General features: G+C 34.4%; 7 protein-coding genes across 8 annotated transcripts; 4 read left to right on the top strand and 3 right to left on the bottom strand.

The window, feature by feature from the left end:
• The first annotated feature begins 326 nt into the window (after positions 1-326).
• Positions 327-2,022, top strand: LOC17876742 (protein TORNADO 2). The gene is made up of 2 exons (XM_006281927.2): positions 327-939; positions 1,516-2,022. Exons 1-2 carry the CDS (start codon positions 442-444, stop codon positions 1,825-1,827), a joined length of 810 nt encoding a protein of 269 aa, XP_006281989.1. The 5' UTR covers positions 327-441; the 3' UTR covers positions 1,828-2,022.
• An 84-nt stretch (positions 2,023-2,106) lies between these two features.
• On the bottom strand, positions 2,107-4,404 carry LOC17875545. The gene is made up of 4 exons (XM_006280974.2): positions 4,067-4,404; positions 3,097-3,294; positions 2,789-3,007; positions 2,107-2,545 (listed from the first exon to the last, which is right to left on the bottom strand). Exons 1-4 carry the CDS (start codon positions 4,127-4,129, stop codon positions 2,330-2,332), a joined length of 696 nt encoding a protein of 231 aa, XP_006281036.1. The 5' UTR covers positions 4,130-4,404; the 3' UTR covers positions 2,107-2,329.
• Positions 4,405-9,788: 5,384 nt separating this feature from the next.
• On the top strand, positions 9,789-10,153 carry LOC111829074 (defensin-like protein 43). Its single transcript, XM_023777761.1, has 2 exons — positions 9,789-9,873; positions 9,993-10,153. Exons 1-2 carry the CDS (start codon positions 9,789-9,791, stop codon positions 10,151-10,153), a joined length of 246 nt encoding a protein of 81 aa, XP_023633529.1.
• Positions 10,154-10,613: 460 nt separating this feature from the next.
• LOC17875941 (putative gamma-glutamylcyclotransferase At3g02910) lies at positions 10,614-11,702 on the top strand. Of its 2 annotated transcripts, none has more exons than XM_023786071.1 (2): positions 10,614-11,189; positions 11,277-11,702. In XM_023786071.1, exon 1 carries the CDS (start codon positions 10,654-10,656, stop codon positions 11,179-11,181), a length of 528 nt encoding a protein of 175 aa, XP_023641839.1. In that variant the 5' UTR covers positions 10,614-10,653; the 3' UTR covers positions 11,182-11,189; positions 11,277-11,702. The 2 variants fall into 2 exon arrangements, with proteins under 2 accessions (XP_023641839.1, XP_023641844.1); XM_023786076.1 differs by having other exon boundaries at positions 11,264-11,702.
• Positions 11,703-14,663: 2,961 nt separating this feature from the next.
• On the top strand, positions 14,664-15,982 carry LOC111831494 (glycine-rich cell wall structural protein 1.8). Its single transcript, XM_023785998.1, has one exon. It carries the CDS (start codon positions 14,779-14,781, stop codon positions 15,817-15,819), a length of 1,041 nt encoding a protein of 346 aa, XP_023641766.1. The 5' UTR covers positions 14,664-14,778; the 3' UTR covers positions 15,820-15,982.
• A 22-nt stretch (positions 15,983-16,004) lies between these two features.
• Positions 16,005-19,510, bottom strand: LOC17876945 (ubiquitin carboxyl-terminal hydrolase 21). The gene is made up of 9 exons (XM_006282152.2): positions 18,827-19,510; positions 18,608-18,728; positions 18,391-18,501; positions 18,117-18,283; positions 17,683-18,012; positions 17,482-17,604; positions 16,806-17,373; positions 16,532-16,600; positions 16,005-16,399 (listed from the first exon to the last, which is right to left on the bottom strand). The coding sequence occupies exons 1-9, from the start codon at positions 19,295-19,297 to the stop codon at positions 16,185-16,187; spliced, it is 2,175 nt and encodes a 724-aa protein (XP_006282214.1). The 5' UTR covers positions 19,298-19,510; the 3' UTR covers positions 16,005-16,184.
• Positions 19,511-20,382: 872 nt separating this feature from the next.
• Positions 20,383-22,689, bottom strand: LOC17876282 (probable ADP-ribosylation factor GTPase-activating protein AGD9). Its single transcript, XM_006279567.2, has 7 exons — positions 22,535-22,689; positions 22,291-22,409; positions 21,524-21,962; positions 21,181-21,441; positions 20,964-21,089; positions 20,775-20,876; positions 20,383-20,693 (listed from the first exon to the last, which is right to left on the bottom strand). Exons 1-7 carry the CDS (start codon positions 22,601-22,603, stop codon positions 20,586-20,588), a joined length of 1,224 nt encoding a protein of 407 aa, XP_006279629.1. The 5' UTR covers positions 22,604-22,689; the 3' UTR covers positions 20,383-20,585.
• Between the last annotated feature and the right edge of the window lie 1,077 nt (positions 22,690-23,766).

Here is a 23,766-nt window from a genome sequence, read left to right as displayed (position 1 = left end):
AAATATACTTTCAAAAACGTAATCTATATTAATTTTGATTTTTTCTCCTCTTTCTAAGAAAGGTATAAGTCAAAATATACCTAATTTAAGAAATGATAAATTCACTTTTTTATTTTTCCTTTACAAATAGTTAATTCCTTTTTTTATATAGCATGATTCATTTTCACACATCTAAATCTTTATATCTCTCTTAAGTTATTACTAGCTAGTTATTAGTTTATTACCATTACCCTAAATCCCCTCAAATTTAAAATATATATTTATACAACATTATTCACTTTTCACACATGTGAATCTTTATCTTTCTCTGTCTCTCTCTCTCTCTCTTGTATTGTTATTTTGAACCCTATCTCTCTCCCTCTCTCTAAGTTATTACCCTAAAATTCATTTCAAGAACACAAAAACAGAGTTTAAAGTTTCCTCTCTCCCCCAAAGAAAAAGATGCCTATGAGCAACAATGTAATCGGCTGCATCAACTTCATCTCCGTCCTCCTTTCTATTCCGGTCATCGGCGCCGGAATCTGGCTAGCCATGGGAACAGTAAACTCCTGCGTCAAGCTCCTTCAGTGGCCAGTGATAATTCTCGGAATCTTGATCCTCCTAGTTGGTCTAGCAGGTTTCATTGGAGGGTTTTGGAGAATCACATGGCTTCTTGTTATTTACTTAATCGCCATGCTTGTTCTCATTGTACTTCTTGGTGTTCTTGTCGGGTTTATTTACATGGTTACCATAAGAGGAGCTGGTCATCCAGAACCAAGTAGAGCTTATCTTGAGTATAGTCTTCAAGATTACTCTGGTTGGTTACGTAGAAGAGTTCAGAGATCTTATAAATGGGAAAGGATCCGTACTTGTTTGAGTACTACTACTGTTTGCACTGAACTAAACCAGAGATTCACTACGGCTCTAGATTTCTTCAATGCTCATCTTGATCCCATTCAAGTAAGTTTCTTTTGCACTTTTTTCAAGCTTTTGTCCTCTTTTTGGTTTTTGCTATGAACAATGTAACTCAAATGGCCAAGAAAAAGTAGGGTGTAAATTGATTAGAAAAAAAGTATGGGGGTGAAAGTAAAATGGCCAAGAAAAGAACAGGGGTGGTATTGGAAGATAATATTGGTGCATTGCTTGTTAGGTTTGTCTAAGAAAAAACTGAAAAGTATATTCTTTTGATTAAATCTCAAGTTCATTATGAAGATATCACTTTCTCTTTATTTGTTTAATTTTAAATCCAAGGGTGTAAATTGAATAGAAAAAAAAGTACAGGGGGAAATCGAGTGGCCAAGAAAAGAACAGGTGGATGAGTAAAAGAAATAATAAATTAGTAATGATTCTTAGCTTATAGGCTTGTTGTGGGAACAAAAACTGGGAAAGTTTTAACCTTTTAATAAAAAATTATAAAACTGCCCAACTTTTCTAGATTCTTCCACTAGGTGCACTTAATCAGCCACGCGGTACAACTTTTTATTGCCCCAGTATTTATATTTTATTCAAAATCTAACCCCGTTTCTTTATTTTCAGTCTGGTTGCTGCAAGCCCCCAACAAAATGTGGTTTCACATTCGTAAACCCGACTTATTGGATAAGTCCTATAGATATGTCAGCTGATATGGACTGTCTACAATGGAGCAATGATCAAAACACTTTGTGTTACAGTTGTGATTCTTGTAAAGCCGGTTTGCTCGCAAACATTAAGGTAGATTGGTTAAAAGCTGATATCTTTCTCCTCTTGACGCTAATCGGATTGATAATCGTTTACATTATCGGGTGCTGCGCGTTCCGAAATGCCGAAACTGAGGATATATTCAGGAAGTACAAGCAGGGTTATACATGATCAAGAAAGTGAAGTTTAGCGGCAAAACTTGGAGGAATTTGAAAATTTATTTGATTCCTGTATTTTAGTTTCTCTACGTTTTGGCCTCTGTAGTCCTTTTTATTAATCTGCAACTACCAGAACATTTGCTGTAACTGGATGTATAATCTATTTGGTTTGCGTTTGTGAAACTAAATGTCTAAACCGTATTCTATATGTTATTGTTATGTAGTCTATGAACACCATCATATATATCACTCACTGGTTTAGGCTCATTGCAGCACACTAAAACTTTACAAGGAAGATAAAGATATTGTATCTTATATATACACTTACTTAGTTATTTGACTACTTCATACTACTATCTTAAGGCCTTTCTTTGGTGTATAATAATACACTTGAAAGAAAGTAAAAACCCTGCCTCTATATAGCTATACAACTTTTTTTTGGAAGAGAGGTCTCTATATATATATATATTAAAGAGCCCTGAAAACGTAACAAAAAACTTCTTCTTGATCCAGTCTCAACTTAGTGGAGCTCGGTGAGGAATTCCCTTTCTTCGTCGCTTTCGGAATGAACCAGGAGGGAATTGAGGTGTTGGTGGGATGAAACTCTGCAGATTTGAATTGTCATTCTCGGAACTTTCATTCTCTACACCAGAACTGTTGCTTGAATCCTCTGATTCATTCAGTCTATGATGCTTCACTCCCTTCTCGAATCTTCCAGATGTTCCTGCAACCTTTTAATTCAATAGCCAAAAACACAGAAGAAGTTTATCAGAAGAAAGACTCATCTCAAAATTATAGAAATGTGAAACAAAAACAAGACTATATTCAAAAGTATCAAAAGCTTTTCTGCCGAAATTAACTATAAGTTTGGTAATAGATGCTTAAAGTGTGAAGAATTTGCTCATAGATTTGTTCAATTCCATATCAGAAAACAAGCAAGAAGTAGTAATTGGAATGCAGGTAGATGAATGTACCTTGCAGCCAATAGAGCAGAAGCGGAAGCAATTTTCAGCAAGGCCACGATCACAGACCTTGCAGGTATTAGGAAACCCTTTACCAGGCCTAGGCTGAGGCCTCTGTTTCAAGAACAAAACCTTTGCGCTATTTATCACATATGTCTGAATGCTTGATATGTCCAAATACTTCTGTATCTCATTAACCCTTATCACATTATGATAAGATGATATCCTTATCTGCAGCAATCCAAAGAACTTCTTTAACATTCAAACCCGAGAAAAAGAAACAATATACAGAACTTTGGATAGCAAAATACAAAACACACCTGAATGGTACGATGGTTCTTGTGGTGAGGAAGACAAAGAGAACAAAGCGAGTCATTGGTACAGTCTAAGCAATACATATTGCATTCGCTTTTAGGTGAGTCTCCATGAAACTGGCATTGACCAAAAAAGTGTTCTTTTAGTAAAGGTTTCAGCCATGACGGCCATTGAATATCTTCGTCCTTAAGTCCACCAGCTCCCTACAAACACCATTAACAACATAACTCATTAGCCATTATCCCAAAGAACTTAAAAACATTTTTAAGTTATAATCTATACCAGAAACACCATTGACTTCAACATTATTAAAAGTCTCCTCCTTTACATTGACTTGAGAAGACTCCTTACCAATAACAATTTATAATCATGCAACCAAAAGATCACAATGAATCCCCAAAACTTTTCTTGCAGAATAAATTCAGTTTCTTAAAGTTTTATATATAAGAAAAAAACAAAAGAGATTTGAACGGCGATAACTACGGAATCGAATACTACGCCGTGAATCTAGTTCGAAGAAGATTCTATTACTAATCCAAAAGATTCGTCTTTCTTCTCCATTTCCCCCAATTTGAAAGCCCTAATCTACCAACTACATTATTCAAACGCTTTCAAGCTTCGTTTCTTCGTGACACAGAAGATAAAGTAAAGTTATTGAATCAATAATGACGAAAAGATTGAAATTTTCAAAAACCCATCGTTTTGATTCTTCCAAGAACAACGACAGCGCATTGTTCTTTACACCAAAACAGAGCATTTGAACATCTGAAAACGAAAATGACGGAGAAAAAAACACAACTTTTCTTGTTTACAGTGAAAAAAACTCAAAATCAATCAAAACCCATATCGTAGAATTGAAAATTAAACGAGTATAAGATTCGTATGAACACAAAGAGCAGACAATGCAAACAACAGAGGACAAAACAGAGTCTCAACAATGTGATAATCTAGAAAAGGGTTAATGATTAAAAATACCATGAATCTTCTGTTCTTAGGTTTGATTTCTCGATTTGGGTTCTCGTAATCTTCAATCGCCATTTCAGAATGCAGTAAAAGACCGAACCTTTACTCGAGTCAGCACCACAAAGTTTTACTTAAAAAAGGATGGGTTTTTAGAGAGAGAAAGGGGTTTAAAGAAAGCGAAAGAGAGAGAGAGAGAGAGAGAGAGAGAGAGAGAGAGATTGGTATCTTTTACTTGCAGAGAAAGAGTCTGAAGAGCAAAGGAGAAAGAGTCCACCTTCTTATCTCCTCTCCCAATGTCGACTAGAATATATTCCGAACCTAACTCCGAACCTAAATCCCCGAGCCTAGAAGCGTTGGGTTCAAGGAACCACCCTTTGGTCTTTCCTTGGAATTTTCTAATTTGATTTTTCGTTATTTCTTTTTTCTTTTGGGTATTTTTATAAAAATATCTTTTCTGTCCTTCTTTGGTCTTATCTCTCTCACTAATTATTTTAATGAATCTCGTCAAATTTTATTCTTTGGTTTTGTTTATTTTCCTAAAAAAATGAATACACTAGTGTTAGTTATATAGTCATCACATTGATCGGGTGTTAAGAGTTTGATTACTACATTATCAATCCATTGCTGAAAAAGTTGTGATATTTTTTATTTTTTTTGAAAAAGTTTGATTTGTTGTGTTGAGAAAGTTCTTGCTCCATTATTGCAATTTGACATCTCATATCTATTTTCAATCCCATTTACATGTTGCTTTTGTTTCTTTACAAGGTGCTTTCTCTATTTTTTTAAAAATTGGGGTTTACAAATCATTACATATCAGAAAGATTATTAATGGTGCGCCTTTATTTTGTTAAAAGTGTACAAGTTGAATATATAATGTTGCTATTTTTTATCATTCTCAATTTCAATAAATTTATGTTTTAATTTTTCAATATGATTTTTGCTATATTTTGATATAAAAAATTAATGTTCGTATCCCATCCCACCTTTTATACTTTTGAAAATTTCTATGAATTTTGGTGCTTTTAAAATTATACAGAAATGATAGTTTAAAGGTTCTTTCAATTTTCTTAGGGGAAAAGAAAATTATTTCTAAACGAATAATATTTTGACAACGTTGCAAACAATATCATTAAAAACGCCTCTTAGATGAATTAATATTATTTAACGCCACGTTTTGATTCGATTTACTGTTTTTTTTATAACTTTTTTGGTTAAAAAGTGTACCAATTATTTATGTTTTTATCTTGAAAATCTAACTTTTTATTTTTATCATTTACAAGATCAATAGATTTTCATGTTTTTAATTTTTGAATATGATTGTGCTATATATTTACAAAGTTATAGACTTTAGCCTTTTATTGAAAAAATTGATCTTTATTATTCACTATATCAGTAACTTTTCACAAAATCAAGATATTATTGTTCATGCATAAATTTTAGGAATAGCCATCATATTAGATAATCTCTTAGAAAATAAACAAATTCAAATTTCAGATTACGGAAAACTCCTTCTCTACTACGTTTCTCACTCAAAAGAGTGTAGGTTTCCATTTCGAGTTTCTTTAGTTTAGTTAAAACTTGGAAAACTCCTCTCTATCACCCTTTCTTTTTTTCAGCAGTTCATCTCGAAGATCTTGAATGTTTAGTGAATCGATCGACCGTTCAAAGTTTATCTCTCTATTCCCCTTTTTGATATATGGTCATTGATTATAGTTGAAATTCAACATTTAGAAAATAAATGAATTTTCTTCAAAAAAAAATGTCGACTTTTTAAAGTGTTTGTGTTGCCTCCCAAATATATTTCTACCAACTTCAAATAAAAGATGTTTTAATTTGACTGTTGTTTTCCTTTTCTTGTTAAAATTTTTTAATTGGAATTAATCAGCAAATTAGATCTACAGGTTAATGATTTGAATATATGAAAATGGATGCATTTTGTGTTCAGAAAAATAAAAGATTACATTTTTATCTTAATTATATCCAATCTCATTAAGTCATTATAATAAAATCAAATATCCGTTCACCTAACCGTTCACTCAATGTGACAGCGATGCAAAGCTATCTTTTTAAAAGTTCATAAACATCATTTATGATTTTAATACATTAAAAGGCTTAATTATTAATTTTTTTTATATGCTCACTCATAAACTCATAAGAATGAGTTGGAAAGAGTGTGATGTCAAGCAAATGACCGACGTTTGTAATTGTATGAATTAGTTACGTAGAGCTATAAACAGAGATAAGCTTCTTAATTTGGAGATCTAAACCTAATCCATATATGTTTTGTTCATTGATTTAATAAAATCAGGAGGAGATTACTGCACAAATCTAGGTTTAAAAATGAGTGATTGTACAATGCTCTTTTGTGTTTTAGTGTTTTGGTTTGTGCTGATGTTTGAATTTAATCCATTAATTAGGAAAATTAAGTTGCAAAGTCAATACTAACTATACCAACATGCATCACTTGAAAGGGAAGTTCGGTTTAAACTAATACCGTCCTCCTTGATGTAATACAATTTTAATAACTACTAGTTTTCTATGTTGCAATCAAATTTTGTGGGTACAAAATTTAATATTCTTTCTTAATAAAAAAAACTAATGTTGTAGGTTTCAACAATTAAGAAAAAAAACTGAAAATATCGTTTAAGAAAAGAATATTATACTATGGTTCCATGATTCTATTCCTAAAAACTCATTAAAGGTTATAATCAAATTTTTTATGTTTGGTTAATATATATGAATTATGAATTTAACAACGGTCAATTAGTGACAAGAAATTATAAACTAAAGAATATTTTTAATAAATATGAATTATATTTGGATTAAAGTTCTAATTTTATAACTTTGGTCGGGAAAAGATCAAAGGTTAAATTTTATTTATGAAGAAAAAAAAATCAAAAAATAGGAAAAAATTAAGAAGAAAAAGACTTCATAAAATTCAAGGAAATATTGGTACACTCAGGTTATTTTTGAGTTGATTCCGACGGATTAAATATCACGTTAATTACGAAGTTAATTACTTAACTAAATAACCTCCATGAAACATGTATACTTAGAAACATTTACTGGCATGACAAGTAAGTAAGCGTGCTAATGTCATGAATCAGACCATCAACTATGTCCTTAGATCTGAAAGGCCATACACACATGTATATGACATTCACTTCGAATATAGAATTTTTTTTGTTGGTATGATATGTTACAAAACGAACAAGAAATATCAAAGGAGAAAGAACACAAAATATCATCGAGGAAATGGATTGGCCCTATTAGAAAAATCTAGATAACGTATTTAAAACATAATTGTAAAAAAATAAAATAAAAAAAGGGAAGCAATGAGACACGGCACGCCATATCTGACCCAGAAATATCCATCCTTTGCCTTTTTCCCACACAATTTTCACTTTTGTATTATTCTTTTTTATATTTTTAACCGATCGCAAAAATTGCTAATTTCGATATAACCAAACAATGAATACTAGTGAAATTTACTACTAATAATATATGATTAGTGAAACTATAATATGACTAATGATTGTGATGCATATAAACTGGTTGAGTGAACCGGCATTGACCGTAGAATTGTTTTGTTTGGAGTCAGCTGTTGACTTGACTATACACACCAATTCACATTTCTGAAGTCTTTCTTCTGTACGGACCACATCTTCCTTTGCACGGCAATTTTCTTTTTTTCCTAACACACGAGTGACCAGACGAGAGAGAGAGTAGTGTAAAATGTTAGGGTTTCAAAATTTCACGCGTTCAAAAAGGTCCAACATTCACCTAAACGTTTCTTTGTCGTGCATGCGTTCAAAAAGGTCTAACATTCATCTAAACCTTGGTGGTGCCGTTACGAACGAACAGGTTCTAGTGATGCAAGTGCCACTCCATTTTTAGGGGTCTTTGGTGTGTTTTTAAACTTTTTATGGATAGATATATTTACTCTAGAAAAATAGGTTATAACTTATCGAGTTTAGTTGAATTGACTAAGAAATCACATTAATCATCTAATATTTGAAGGAAAACATATTGTCATTATAAATTTCAAAATAAAATGAGCAAGTACTTTAGCAGAGTAATGCGGTTCTCTACACTGGTTATACAAAGTTTATGATTGGTATTTTTGTATGGTTGCAGTACTTTGTATTGTTTTAAACTATTTAGGTACTGCTTTGTGTTACCAATCAAATCTATTATACTGTATTATGTTTGTTTAGTACATAATTGGGACTGTACATATATAAATCTTTTTAGAAAACAAAATATACAGAATAACAAATAACAAAATATTTGAAAAAGTCACTTTCCTAAATCTATAACTACACATAAAACATTTTGAAGTCGATCCGTTATCTTTTGAAATAATTCTTGTGACTAGACTAAAACGTAGAAATGTGTGATATATAATGAGAAAGTGGTGCTAGTGTGTGTGCTACTACTGTTAAAAGGACAATGAAAACCAATAAAATCTGATTCGTTCTTCCAACACTGATTGATTGGTTTTTCAAATCCAAGAAAATTTGGCCGACCTCTTCGCTCTTCGGAAACCACAAAAGTTATCTGAGTTCATTGGTGGAGTATTGTGTCACAATCAGTCACACTATCATCTAATTAAAGCCACAATCGACAAAAAAAATTAATTTAAAAACCACTTAAATACATTAATTTATGTAAATAATTCATCATCTAAATTATTAACGAAAATATCTTTTAGATATTGACAGGGAGTGTACACAACATTATTTGTATGTTCTATTGGCAGTAGGATACTAGGATCTGATATGTGGAGTCACTACATGCATGCTTCTAGATTTATTATGTTTTAGCAATGGGTATAATTGGTACTAGTGATGCTTATGCCTTATGGTGGTAGTGACTTGTGAATGGATTGACGAGTGGCTAGTGTGACTTGGCCTGGTCTTTAGGCATGTACCAAGAACGGAAGAAAAAAAAAGAAACAAAACAAACAAGCTGATAGCCCCTATAATATTTTAGCAAAACTGTTTCATATCTTGAATTATAATAAACTGTAGAAACTAGAAAGAATAATTGATATGCATAAACTTTCAGAGTTTAAATTGTTTTTATATATCTATGTTTTAACAATTAAGGCCCATATATATACTTAGGGATGTTATCATGGACTTGTCCAGTCCGTTTACGTCCGTGTCCGTTTATGTCCGTCCATTTATGTCCGTTTAAGTATATTATACTGAACAAGGTCCAATATATTGAGCTATGCAGTGTTTTGGATATCAACCCTACTCCATAACTCCATATACAGAAACAGAATGGTATCGAAGACACCGAATCAGCAGTGATCACTTAATTATAAACACAAGATAGCACCAATGTAGTTGTGTCAAATTCAATATGATGAGTTGTTTAAGAAAAGAAGAATATCTTCAAAACACAAATAGGCTCTTCATCCAAATCAACCTTTTTCAAAAACAAATTAGAAAAAGAAAAGAAGATTTTCTAGTCAGGATAAAAATATTTTTTAGTATATATGGAAGATGGATCCATGCACCAACGTTTACAAAAATATTTAGTCAAAATAAAATATTTTTAATATATTTGGAATCCATCAATAGTAAAAAATCAATTATAAACTTCTTGTTGGCAATCACAAAAATCTATATAGTCTATATAAATAGAGCTTTTACTTACAAATCATACAAAAATCAGAAAAACATATTTTTCCAATAGATTTTATAGACTTCAAGGAAAAAAAATGGGCATCACAAAGATTTCCATGACTTTGTTGCTCTTGGTTATAATTGCCACTTCTTTTTCCAACTACAATGTTTTGGCTTCAGGTAAGTTATTATTGTTATGTTATTGTTTTCTAAGTAGGTTTCACATCATTCGAAAGCAAGAACATTTATTTATATAATCATATATGATATTCATGTATGGTGACTTTGTGAACATGCAGAGATCAAACCTATGGGAAGAATCAGTGATATGTGCAAGAATACTTGTTCTGCAACGTACGGAGACGGTAAATGTGCGGATGATTGTAGGAAAGCTGGATTCTCATCCGAAAAATGTTTAACTTCTTCTCTTTTCGGAAACAAATGTTGTTGCAACAAGTGATAGATCAGATTAATATGTTTTTTACTTCCTTTGTTGCTTTACCACAAATCATAAATTATATGAGAGAAAATAAAAATAGTTTTACTATTATATCTTTCTTAAATAAAAATCTGATATTATTATAAAAACTATGAAAATCCCAATAAAAATATAATAATTTGTCTTATGTAATAAAACATCAAGATGATTATTAAAGTAGTAAAGAATTTTTTATAGTAATAATTTTTTTTTGTCTATAATATATACCAAAGTTGATGATGTCAATGGAGACACCACCAAGGCACCAACCCTGTTTACCCATCGGGACAGTCTAGTGATTTCGGCCCATTTAGAGTCTAGTTATTTCGGCTCATTTATAATTATTTTAAAACCATGAAAGCTTTAAAAGGCCCAATAGACCAAATCAAAGCCCATAACAAGCGAGGAAAAATAAACATATCTTCCTGAGTCAGAACACCAAGTTACATTCATCCCGAGTCATCCAACAACTTCTCATCGCCATGGGAGAAGAAGCACACAAGAACCTCGTTTTCGTGTACGGTACGTTAAAACGAAACCACGCAAACCATTTCCTCTTAGAAGATCTGATCTCAAAAAACGACGCCGTTTTCATCGGTCAACGCACGACCCGGTTAAACCACCCGCTCGTTACGGGTCTTTACGGGATCCCTTACTTGATCAACAAACCCGGGTCGGGTCAAAAGATCCGGGGCGAGCTTTACTCTGTTTCGAAACTTGGGCTTGCACGTCTAGATGAATTGGAAGGGATTAAAGTCAAACACTACGAGAGGTTAGCGATTGAGGTCATTGAGGAAGAATCAAACGGCGTCGTTTTAGCGGAGGCTTATTTTGCTCATTGTAGATTTGGTGAGAGGTTGTGGGAGAAGAGAGGCAAGTGTGGGATGTCTGAGTTTGGTGAAAACGACGGCGTTTTGTATGTCAGGGTTAAGGACAGGCCAAAATTTAGCTCTGTTCTTGATGAAATTGAAGCTTTTGTGTCTTCTAGTAACGATTGGTTACTAATTTGATTCAATGGGTATGTTAAAAATTCAATCTTTTTATGCTATGGTTTACAATTTTAACAGCTTTTGGTCACGCTCAAATTTCTAGCTTTTATATGCAGGGAGGAGGAAAGATTTGTCAAGAACGCTCAAAGTTATAAGCTTTGGTCATGTTTCATATATTGTAATGATGATAAGGTGTACTAAATTTTTATGTTTTCAGGTGTTACAAAAATGTTGTAATGCCATTTAGAGGTAAAAGTGATTCAAACTATTTACCTGATATATGTGTCAGAATCTGTGTTTACAAAAAAGAGTCACCGACTGATATAAGTTAAGAGAGATTGATGAGTGGTACTGTATCTACTGTTTATTGAAAGTGGTGGTAGGAGAAGTAGGCAAAGGAGGAGATTCTTTTGCGGCTTCTATAATGCCTAAACCCTACTACCCACTTTGTTTCTTTTCATAGAGGTTTCAATCTTGTTTTGATGGTGTCATATGTGAGAGAAACCAAATTTCTAGTAGTGGACTTTTTGTTGTTGTTGTCAGACTATGTGATCTCCATTGTCAGTGAGAGGGACCAAACCAAACGCTTTGTCTTTGTGCAATTACAATAAGAGACTCTTTATGTACAAGGTCGCTATGTTCCGAGATCTTAAGATTTGGCTAAGCAACCGTGAATTAAGCTCATGGCCGATCTTTACAGAAGTGTGATGTTGAAGTAAGTTAAGAGTTCAGCTCGGTTGGTGTAGCTTGATAATACTATTTCATCGGCTGAACTAGGTCCGGCACATTTATATCGCAACGGATCGTTCATGAGGAATAAGTTTGTGACATAATCGTCTATTCCAAAATGTTATGTATAGGTTTGTTGATAAGAACAGTGTTGTTTGAACTATTCTCTTATGATTGAACTTTGCGCATTGTACTTGATGAATGATTCAAAGGAACACACTTTCTTGTTATCATGAACACAGTAGGACAATGTGTGGGATAAACCAAGTGATTAAGCTTTTTTGGGGAAGCGTGGAAGATAAGTGAAAGAAGAAGAGCACTATGGAGCTAGGTACTGGTCCTACTTCTTCTTCTTCACGCCATTCTTCAACAACGACGGTGTGTGTGCTTTATTCCATGTGATCTCCCACTTTGGTGTTTTGTGTATAAAACTCTACATATACCCATTTATATTTGTGTGTTTTGTACATATTGTATCATCATTACCTTCCCTCTATTATCTCAATGGAACAAATTTGTAATTTGCTGGAAACGATTATGGGGGTAACTTGGGTGCTTATCCTTTTGACAATGCCTAAAGCTTGAGCTCTTCATTTGTCAATGTGTTTACACACTTTTCTCTAAAGACTTAATTTGTTAAATTCACTTAAAGTAAACATTAAAATCCCATGAGAATAGTCTAGTGACATTGCATTTTATAGCTGTTCGTGTTGTTGTGCATTTTAGTTTTCCAAATATAATATCAATATTATACAAGTGAAAAATGCATTGGAAAAATAATATGTTTTGTTTAAATATATTAAACTTACGTTTCTACATCTAATTTTTTTTATCATACATAATAAAATTATAAATTCATGTTTATTCGTTTAGAATGAATTATAATAGTTTGGGTTTGTATTTATATTTATTTTTAGTGTTTTTTTGTCGTATTAAAAGATTATCCATAGGTGGCAATGCTGCTAGTGCTAATGGATCGTGACAAATCTAATATTGAATTCCATGATTATTAACAAACTCCGATTGGTACTCCATTTCAACGAAAAAAATGAGTATGCAATTACGCAGGTTGTTAAAATTACAACAAAATTTTTACAGAGTTGAATTAGACTATGTCATTTTACTATTATATATTTGTTAAATACACTCTATTATAGTTCTTATGGTTAATTTTGTTATTAAAAGCATACAGAAACTGAGCTAAAAAAACATCTTTCATTTACTACTTATAATATCATTTCAATTTTTACACATTTCTTTTGTAATCCACGACTCTCCTTTTTTTGCAATGTTATATCAACTTCATATGTCATAACAAGAATCATTGTTTTGTTTTTATCATTTCAATGCTATTTAGAAATAGTGTATAATGTATATACTTATTCATTTCTGTAGTTATTATTTTTATGTCAGTGTATTCTCTACGGCATAATAATAAGTAGAGAAGTGGTCGTTGGCTGGACAGCACCAAATCCTCCAAAAAAAACTTGATAGGTCTTCTTAATTTGAGTGGCAATGCTACGACGACGCAAGATACGCATTATTTAATTTAAGTGTGTTTTTTCTTGCTTATTATATTTTAGTAGTCTCTTACCAAAATCTTTATTTATTTAATTTCTGTTCACAATGTTTTTGTACCGAAGTTTCTTGTATTAAATTAATCATGATTCGATTTCATCTTCTAGAAGTAATTAAGCTCTCATGGAAAAATATTGGAAATATATAGGTTCTTCTTCATTACATGCATTATTCAATATGTGATCATGTATTCACGTGATCAAAATAATTAGCTTTATTTACCATTTTTTGGATTAACTTCTCTACAAAATGTTGAATCGATAGAGATAAGTTGGTGCTGTTGAAACGTAGTAATCCATTTGAAAAGCAGTTTTGCTAAATTACCGAAATTAAGTTCCATATTTTGATTAGTCATGCACATGTCATGTGTAGAGGTCATGTAAAACAAAACAAGAGCTTGGCTGCAATGCAAATTGCAAGATATAAGCTAAAATAGTTATAAAAAAAGAGGATAATTTGGTTTGAAGATTTGGTGAGGAATATTTCTCAACACCGTAATTCACGATATTGTGACTTGCATGTTATTCATATACTAGATATATAACCCTAATTTTAAATATAGCTTTGTTAATTAAACCACTCAATTTGGTTTTGAATATTATTTGACGTAAATTATATAGTCTCAAAATTGCATGTTTCATGTAAAAGAAGTAAGAGTTTTAGTTATATAATTAACAATGCAAAACATGAGTAATAGGTGAAAGTAAAAGACTGACCAAGCATAGAAGGTTTGGTTTGGAAATAAATGGGTTGTTAGAAGAAGCTTTAGCTGAGTAAACAAGTCAAAAAGGCAAACTCAACACTATACTTCACTATGGATATAGCTAGTGAGACTTGTTAATGGTATTCTAACTAACCTTTCCAAATTCCAATACATTTTTTTATCAACACAAACAAGGTTCAATCTGGAACAAAAACATGCATCAAGACTCACCTTGTGTCCACATATCAACTATCCCAAACTCTTACAAACAAATAAAGAAGTCTACTTATCATTCCTCTATTCCAAGATTGAAGAACTCTACTACTATAGTGTCTAATATTTGTGAACGGACCTTGTTTTTCAAGGTTGACGTTCGAGCTAGTATAACTTAGAAACAAAATATTTATTAAACTAGAGAAAAACTTAGAAATTGAAACTAAAATTAGGAGTAATGGGTAGGGACAAAATCTACACTTTTGGTCGTAAGCATGTGCTTTAACCACTCTTGTTTTGTTTTTCAAGAAGACGCGGCTTAACATACCAAACCCCAATTACTATAAATAGCTCACTGAGCCCTTTCCATTTGTATTCATCACTTTCAAAACACTATGGTTTCTCTCAAAGCTTTCTCAACTGTCTTTTTTCTTGTACTCGGCGTTAGCATTTGCTACGCCACTAGCCGCAATCTTTTGAACTACGGTGGTGAAGCTGCTGGCCATGCTGGTGGTGGCGGTGGAGGACATGGTGGTGGTGGAGGCTCTGGAGGAGCGAGTGGTGGAGGTTATGGAGGAGTGAGTGGTGGTGGTTACGGTGGTGGTAGTGGAGAAGGAGGTGGTGGTGGATATGGAGGTGCTGCAGGGTATGCTGGTGGTGGCGGTGGTGGTCACGGTGGAGGCGGTGGTGGAGCTGCTTCTTCTGGTGGTTATGCTAGTGGAGGAGGAGAAGGAGGAGGTGCTGGTTACGGTGGAGCTGCTGGTGGTTATGGTGGACATGCTGGCGGTGGTGGTGGAGGTAGCGGTGGTGGTGGTGGAGCTGCATATGGCGGTGCAGGAGGAGCTAGTGGTTATGGAAGTGGTGGTGGTGCAGGAGCTGGTGGTGTAATTGGTGGTGGTGGTCATGCTGGTGGTGGAGGTGGTGGTAGCGGAGGCGGTGGAGGATCAGCTTACGGTGGTGAAGGAGAGCATGCAAGTGGTTATGGAAATGGAGCTGGTGAAGGTGGTGGCGCCGGTGGAAGTGCGTATGGAGGCGGAGCTTATGGAGGCGGTGGTGGACATGGAGGAGGAGGTGGTGGAGCATCAGCAGGAGGGGCTCATGGAGGTGCTTATGGAGGCGGTGAAGGAGGAGGAGCTGGTGGTGGAGGGTCTCACGGTGGTGCTGGAGGCTACGGAGGCGGTGGCGGTGGAGGAAGTGGAGGAGGAGGAGCTTACGGTGGAGGAGGAGCACATGGAGGTGGCTATGGAAGTGGGGGTGGTGAAGGAGGGGGTTATGGAGGAGGTGCAGCAGGAGGATATGGTGGAGGCGGTGGAGGAGGAGAAGGCGGAGGTGGTAGTTACGGTGGTGAACACGGAGGTAGCTCAGGTGGAGGTCACGGTGGCGGTGGTGGTCATGGTGGTGGTGGTGGTCACGGCGGTGGAGGCTATGCCCCATAGAGAAACCAAATTAAGATGAAACAAAAGAAAGGCTTCAAAAATAAAGATGATTTGTGAAGGGGTATACAAATTAAAATGCCTATTTCAAAACATTTTGTATCAATTATTATTATTATTGAACGTTGTATTGTGTTTCCTAATAATTTAATAGTTTATTGTCTTATATCATATCATTGAAAGCATAATTTATAGAGAAATGTTTTTATATATGAACAAACCTTAAGAAGTTTTTGGTTTGGAGCCTCAAAACAAAATTTGATCAGAGTTTTGTATTCACAAGAAAACTCCAAACACAAAAAAAAAAACCAAAAGAACAAACTTTTCATTATCTCTCTAGCTAAAACTCTTCACAGTTGAATAGATTTTTATCTTCTGAATTTGTTTTTCTTGATAGGAGAACCAACCAAAACTCTAGCAAATGCTCGAGAGCGAGGTGTGTGAACCCTACTGAGATATGAAAGAGCAATATCTGTTTCCTTGGGATCTGTAGCAGCATTGCTTCTTAAGGCCAGCGGCTTTGTTTTACGTGTTTCTTCTTGGTTCTTAGTTTGCAAATGCGAACGTTGAATCTGAAAGCTTCCTGTTACAGAATCACACATACTCAGACTTGGGATCTTTGGTTTTCTCATCACTTAGATACATACAATTATATAAATCACTCTTCCACATTTTTACTATAATTTGAGACTTAAGCTATCAGAACAGGTAGTACCTTGGCGTCTCGGACGGGAGTTTGGTTTTTGAATCTTGGGCTTAGGTTGGTAAGCGCCATCCTCACCAGCTGTACATAGTCACACACACACCGTATAAGAGCTTTGTTGACGGATCATTACTCTCTAGTTTGTTCTAGGTTCTAGTTTAGATTGATTTTTCTTGTAACCGATGATTTACAGATTACTAAAGGACAACTTTATCTGAACCCATCAGAATCTCTTATCTTTATCTGACAGGTAAGCTATCAAAAATACATCGGTAAGAGATAGTACCTTTGCGTTTTGGAGATATGTCTTGATTCTGAACTTTAAGCAGAGGGACTTGAGCGGCCTCTGTGCTAGCTCTGCTGGCAGCTGGACTTGACTCAGGTTCTTTCTGTTGGGAGGTCTCAGCAAATGGCTTCTCAGATTCATCGATGTTAGCTTGTTTGGCAGCTTGACATGACTCAGGTTCTCTCTGTTGAGAGGTTTCAGCAATTGGTTTCTCAGATTCATCAGCCTCAGGTGACTTGAGAGCGTCAATCATGACCGAAGAATCTTCGTCGTTGCTAGACTCAGCTGAATGGAACACTTCTTCTTTTGGTTCAGGACAGCTAAAATCTGACCAATTTGCTTCCGGGATCGATCCTCCCACCAAGTCGTTGCAGGCTTTATTGGAATTGCCAACACTCTCGTAACTGTTGTTATCAAGTACTGACTTTGGTGAACAATTTGACGGAGTAGCGTCATACACTGTCTTCAGCTGTTCAAAAGTAGTGGAAAACCAAGGAGTTCCTTCTCTTGCATAAAATAATATATATGCATCCTGCGATAGAACTCTCTCTTCGCTGATTCTTGTGACCTGCCAAGATTTCCAAAAAATAAATACAAAAAGTTCAATTTATTGAAAACCTTCAGAGAGAACTAAGCGACACTAATGGAATGAATTCACTGACTGTATTATATTTACCTTTGAGTCATCAAAATTATGCCATGTGTCAGGAGCTGATCTCACATAAGTGGAGTAATGACCAAAAGTTGCTCTAACCCCAATATGCTCCACAAAGGCATAAAGATAATATTTAGTGGAAACCTGAAGATACAAAATTGTATGTTAAGACTCAAAAATCTCAAGATCTACAATACAAAAAGGTCTGAAATTTCCACATACCTCAGGATTTTGGTCACTGCTCATGAAAGGGAGCAGATCCAACTCCAAAGGGACCTCAATATGCTCGAAGATCTTATTCATAGTAACTCCATCATTCTTGAATCTCTTAAGATGGAAAGTAGCAACAGGCGGCAACTTATCAAACTTGAGTTGCTTCTCCTTTGTGACTTTCTCCTTACAATTATCACATGTTAACTGGTCCTCAAGTGATTCCACACGTGTAAAGGATTCAAGAGCACTCCAGAGGTTATTAACTTCGTCAATTTCCAAACTCCATCCAAGAGAAGGTTCAAATGTGTTGGAAACGTGATTGCAATTGCGGCAACAAAGCTGAAAAAGGAAGAGATCAAACATATTTCCAATAATCATTTATCTATATGGAAACTGCTTCAACACTAGATTAATAGTATGGTAATCAATTAATGCTTTCTTACCGTACTCATGAGACGGCCACCAAAGACATTGTCAACAATGTTTAAATCTTGAGAAGAGTCAGGCTTATTCCTAGGATCCAAGCAACATCTCTCTAACTTATCTAAAAACGACTGTAGAAACTCGTGGGCATCTTCTTGTTGGTTTATCATAAAATCAGATGAAAAATCTGTGATGGGTTAAGGATCAAACCATTCAAATGAAGAAGAATCCTCAAACACAAAATTATGCACACAAATAAATAAATAAATAAATAAACACACTCAGAAAGGATACAGTTCAGATTATCACGAAATCCATCAATGCTTAATCCATGTCCTGAAGATCTCAGAGCAAGCTCTATATGATCTCGAAGAGCTTGCATAACACAGAACTTCTCATTGCCACCTGAAAAGTCCAAAGGAACTACAAGATTAAGACCATGAACCAAACAAAGGCACCAAACTCAAATCAAGAACAAATAAGCAATACATCGTAGATCAATAATTCTTACAGTTGCAAGGGCTTTGATGCATGTACGAGCGAAGACTCTCAATAAGTGGTACAGTATGAGTGAAACATTGTAACACAGAAGCTATGAAACAAGTGTTGCCTGAGTTATACAGCCCAGCACCCTGAAGAAATTGTAAAAAACATTCAATTTTGGATATAAAGCAAAATTGAAACCAAAACACAAAATAAGATAAAAAGAAGGGGGAAGAGAGAAACATACAACACCGGTGGGTTCAATCTTCGGATACCACCAAGAGTACGGTAGAGGCTTTGCGGGTTCGCTCTTATATAAGTCGTCATCGTCGTCGCTTTGACAGTCATTATTGGCTATGTATCTCCTTGGTGGACGAGAATACAGATACGAATCTGACGTACTCGCGATTTGGAGAAGATTGTCGTTGTTCGCTGGAGCCAAGATTAGGGCTTTTTCTGTAGACCCATATTTGTCCATCTCTCTGTTTTCCTCCGAATTGAAAATTAGGGTTTTGTTAGACGGAGAAGGGGAAGACCCATCGTGTTTCGCCGGAGAATAAGCCTGAATCTGACGAATCGGCGAGGAGATAGAGAGCGAGTGAGTGACAAGGTCTCTGATTGGCGCGGTTGGTGAAGTCTCATCTAGGGTTTTGTTGGGTTTAGCTAATTCAGGAGAAGAAGAGAGATCTGACGGTGGTGGGTCACTAAATTCCGCCATTAACAACGAAACCCAGATCTCGAAATTTTCTGGGAAACACGGAAGAGAAGAAAGAGGGGAAAAAGTAGAAAGCTAGGGTTTGGTTTTGGGAGATTTCTGCATCTTCGTTTTAGTAAATTAAAGAAAGAAGATAAATTTTGAGTTTTCGCTCCAAAAAAAAAAAGCGAAATTTTGGAAATCAAAGTGGGAATCGGAATCGAAGATGGAGGGAAGCTGAGAATTGGAGTGAAGAAGAAGGTTTTGAATTGGGAGGGAAAATCAAGCCGCCATTTTTTTGGGGATTAGGGTTTTTGTTTTTGACCTTTTCTTTAAAAAATAAGCGTAAAACTCTAATCACAGGTTAAGTGGTTAAACTCAATCATGGTTCGTAATTTGGGATTTGGCTTATCAGACACTCTTTCACCATTTTATTTTATTTTTAAATAATCAAGTTTTATTTACAAAACTCAGATTGTATAGTATATTTTTGAAAATATATAATATAAGGAAAAAATAAGGAAAAAGAAGTTGATTGTGAATTTGTTTTATTAAAGTAACTGATATATAATGTTGTTTTATTTCTGTTATGAAGTTTAAATTCCTTTTCTCCAACTACTTTGTCATTATCTTTCTAAATCTAGATTATTTTTAACTTTTTCAAACAATGTTTCTGTGTTTTTTTTGTCAAACATTATATAATTAGTGTATGCCACATCATTTATTTTCTCAGTTAACTTCCTAAAAATCTGGATTAATTCATGTCACAGCCCCTCCTCCTTTTTGTCCTCATCTGACAGTAGAGATCGGCAAGTTCTAATAACACCCAATCTGCAATCTAACGACGATGAATCGTATACGCGGATAAATGGAATTCTCTCAACAAACGCGATTAACTTTCACTGTACAAAGTCACGAACCTTATCTGTTAACGGATTTGAGGATATGATGTTCATTTCGACTTGGTCAGCGAAAGATGAAGTTTTAAAAACTAAGTTAATGAAAAAGTTAATATTTTGAATGGGCACACATAAAGTTTGTGATTTAAATGGCCAAAATATGAAAATTCGTGATTTAAATGACATTTGTTTGACAAAACTAGTGTACGCTACAGTATAAACCCTTTCCAGTTTTCAATAACATATACTATCATACATTAAATGATCAAATTCCACATAAACATCTTACCACAAAAATAACTCTTTCAACTACTACAAACCAAGCAAAAGAATGACATTTAGATCCGACAATGTGTCCGCTGTATGTAAGTTACACCAAAAGACATAGATCTATGTATATTTTTTTCTTTTTCTTACAGCATTCTATCCTGAAGATCACTGAATATACTAGAGGCAAATGTTCCGAGCTTATTCTTTGTTTCTTCCGCCAAGTTCGCAATTGATGACATATCTTGCTGCGCCTGTGGAATGAACAAAGTCAAATAGAAAATAATAAGCAGAGTAAGTAACGCTGAAGAATTTGATTCTACTCAGAACTTTACCTGGAATGAAATTCTGTTGATGAGATCGCTCGCAGTGATGTCGATGTCGCCATCATCTGGTCCTCGGCCAAAAAGATCGGAACTTGAAATAGCTGCTGAGCCCTGTTAGATATATAACTGCATTAGATATGTATGAACAATGAGACTTAAGAAAAAGTTAATATAGGGATTGATTGACTTTGGACATACTGAGAACTTTTGAAGGGTAGCTTTTGAGTCCAGATCGGCATCTCTGTTCTGATTTCCGAAAAATTGGGCAGAGGAGATTGATTTTGCATTTGAGAACTTCTTTCTTGCTTCATCCGTTTCTTCAACCTAAGTAAGAAAATTACAGTTAAGCAAAGAGGATATGGGAATTGGTTTTCATATCTATCTTGGGTTCTGTTAAAAATGCAACTTTCTTAACCTGAACTTTGGATGAGCTTGAGCTTGATTTCTTGGGGAAAGCACTGTCCATTCCAAATTCATTGAAAAAATTTGATGACTTTGGTGGAGCAACATGGCTAAGCACTCGTGTGCCACTTTGCCCACCAGATTGCTCATCATCGAAGTACTCAAATCGAGAAGCAAATGATGGTCCAGCTGATGATGTGTCTTTAGTTATAGAAGCAGCAGGAATCACAGGTACAGGTTCTTCGGGCTTCTGCTCATAGAGGTTGTCTTGTGGCTGTATAACAATAGAGACGAGTCTCATCAAAACCAAGAAACGAGAGACAAGCTATCAGTCTTTCAAAAACGAGAATCTTTACCTTAGTAGTAAGCTTACGAGCGCCAAGACCACCAGTCTTCCCTGTCTTTCTCGACACAAGAGGTTTCTTAAAAGTACTAGCCACAACTTTCTGAGAAGCTTTCGGTGAAGAAGAGGAGACAACAGTTTCATCTTGCTTAACCAAAGAACTCTCTTTTGTTGAAGGTTCAGAAGAAACCCCATTCTTAGATGACTCTATTGGCTGAGAAGTAGCAGCAGAAGAAGGCAATGCCGATAAACCAGTTTCTTCCGCCATGGCTTTAGCAACTTCCTTAGCAAGAGTCTGTCTATATAAATCAGCAGCTCTTGAAGTGTACTTAGCCTCGATTTTTCCACCATCATTCCATCCATGTTGCTTGAAAAACACCTGAGCTCGGTTGTTCCCACCAAACATCATCGTTCTTAGCTGCTCAGGACTCCACGAGTCTAAATTCGTTGACCTTCACAAAAAAAATATAGCTAATGGCATCAAAAAAATTGCATCAATATGATCCCCAAAAAAACAATAAATGCGTGTATATACAATGAATGTGTATAGAATATGATCTTATAATCAACCAGAAGATAGACTACAAAGTAAAGAACTATAAATAGAATAGTCACAGGGGAACAAAAGTCAACATCTTCCCGCATAAAGTGGATAAACAAACACAGCTTAAACCCTAGTCTAGCCAAAAGTGAAAACTTTGCTACACTTAGGGAAACTAATTAAACCCAGAGAGTTCAACTAAAATGCTAAATCTATGTTCCTGAGACTTCAAAGCTTACCTCACGAAGCTGATATGAACACCGAGACTTCGATGAACAGCTGAACAATCGATACACAGAAAGATACCATAAGGAACCGAAGCCCAAGTTGGATTCTTCGCACTACAATCGAAACACACCTAAAAATCCAAAAATCACAAATCAATCGGAAGATTACGGTCGTATAAGTTCCAGATCTGATCGAAACCACACCAAACTCAAATTGAAAACAAATAATCAAATTTCTAATGGAGAAAACCCTAACCTTGTTCTCGGATTTTGATTTAAGCTTTCTGAAAACAACATTCTTATCGGTGAGAGTCTCAGTCGCCATCGTTGATTACAAATCTAAAATCTGGAAATCTGAAAGTGTTGATGATTCTTCAAAGCAGAGATTTTTTTTTTTTTTTTTTTTTTTTGGTTGTTGTTGTTTGCTTACGAAACCTGTAAAGGTAATTTATTTATTTTATTTAGATTTTCATTCACGTTTATGATTTGTTGTAATGTTTCATTCAAAGTTTTTAAAGGCCTTGCATTAGATTAGTTGATCAATACTAAAATTGGGCTTTACTGGCCCAATACTAATGAAGCCTAGTACTCTTGTTTTGTATATTTAGAAACAAACAAATTAGTGGATTAAATTCTAAATTGCAAAATGCAAATCAAATGTAACTCTGAAATCTAAAATTTAGCCACAGTCTTAAAAATCATAAACTTTTGATCTTAAAATCTAAACCAGAAACAAAAAACTATAAAACTTTAATCTTTAGTAAATGCGCAAAAACATTCGGTTTTAAAATAAAATTTATACAGAAAAATGAAAGTATAAATACAATTATTCATTTAAAAAATGAAATATCTTTAGTTTTGTAAACATATTTTGGAAGCATGTTAAGATATTAAAACTAGGTTATAAACTAACTACACCAAATCCATCTAAAACCTTTTTTGCTTAATACATTGTTCTTGAAGGACATGTTGTTGATTAATGTCTTGCAAAACTGGCAAAAACCTATAAAATAAAAACAAAAAAACAGATATTTTATTATAATGTTTTAATGTCAATTAATGATTACTTTGTTAATAATTAGTGTACGATTAGTGGGTCTAAAGTCATTTGGTAATTACATCATCCACGAGAATCACGTGAATGGGAGGAGGATCATTTTCGATAGCCATCATCGTGTGATTAAGAACCATTGAATACTACTGTACATTGTTGTCTTTTTCACTCAATACTTTTCTTTTTTTTTGATATTTTAGCATTATCATGTGTAATTTGTCAATATCATTTGTAACTTTTTAAAATTATCATACTAGATACATTGTTTTGGTCATTATAGTTTTAACAAAACGTTAAAAAGGAATTTTAACTGTTGATGAGAAAAAGGTGATTAAATAGAGTAAAATATTATATAGAAATGAAATCCAAAACTATATGTCATGACTAAAATGTTAAAATATTATTTTACAATCCCAAAATATTGAAAAATGTCA

Source organism: Capsella rubella, unplaced genomic scaffold (genome assembly GCF_000375325.1).
Source record: "Capsella rubella cultivar Monte Gargano unplaced genomic scaffold, Caprub1_0 scaffold_8, whole genome shotgun sequence".
Taxonomy (NCBI): Eukaryota; Viridiplantae; Streptophyta; class Magnoliopsida; order Brassicales; family Brassicaceae; genus Capsella; species Capsella rubella.
The sequence above is the reverse complement of the archived record's forward strand: the minus strand, read 5'-3'. Positions and strand labels throughout refer to the sequence as shown.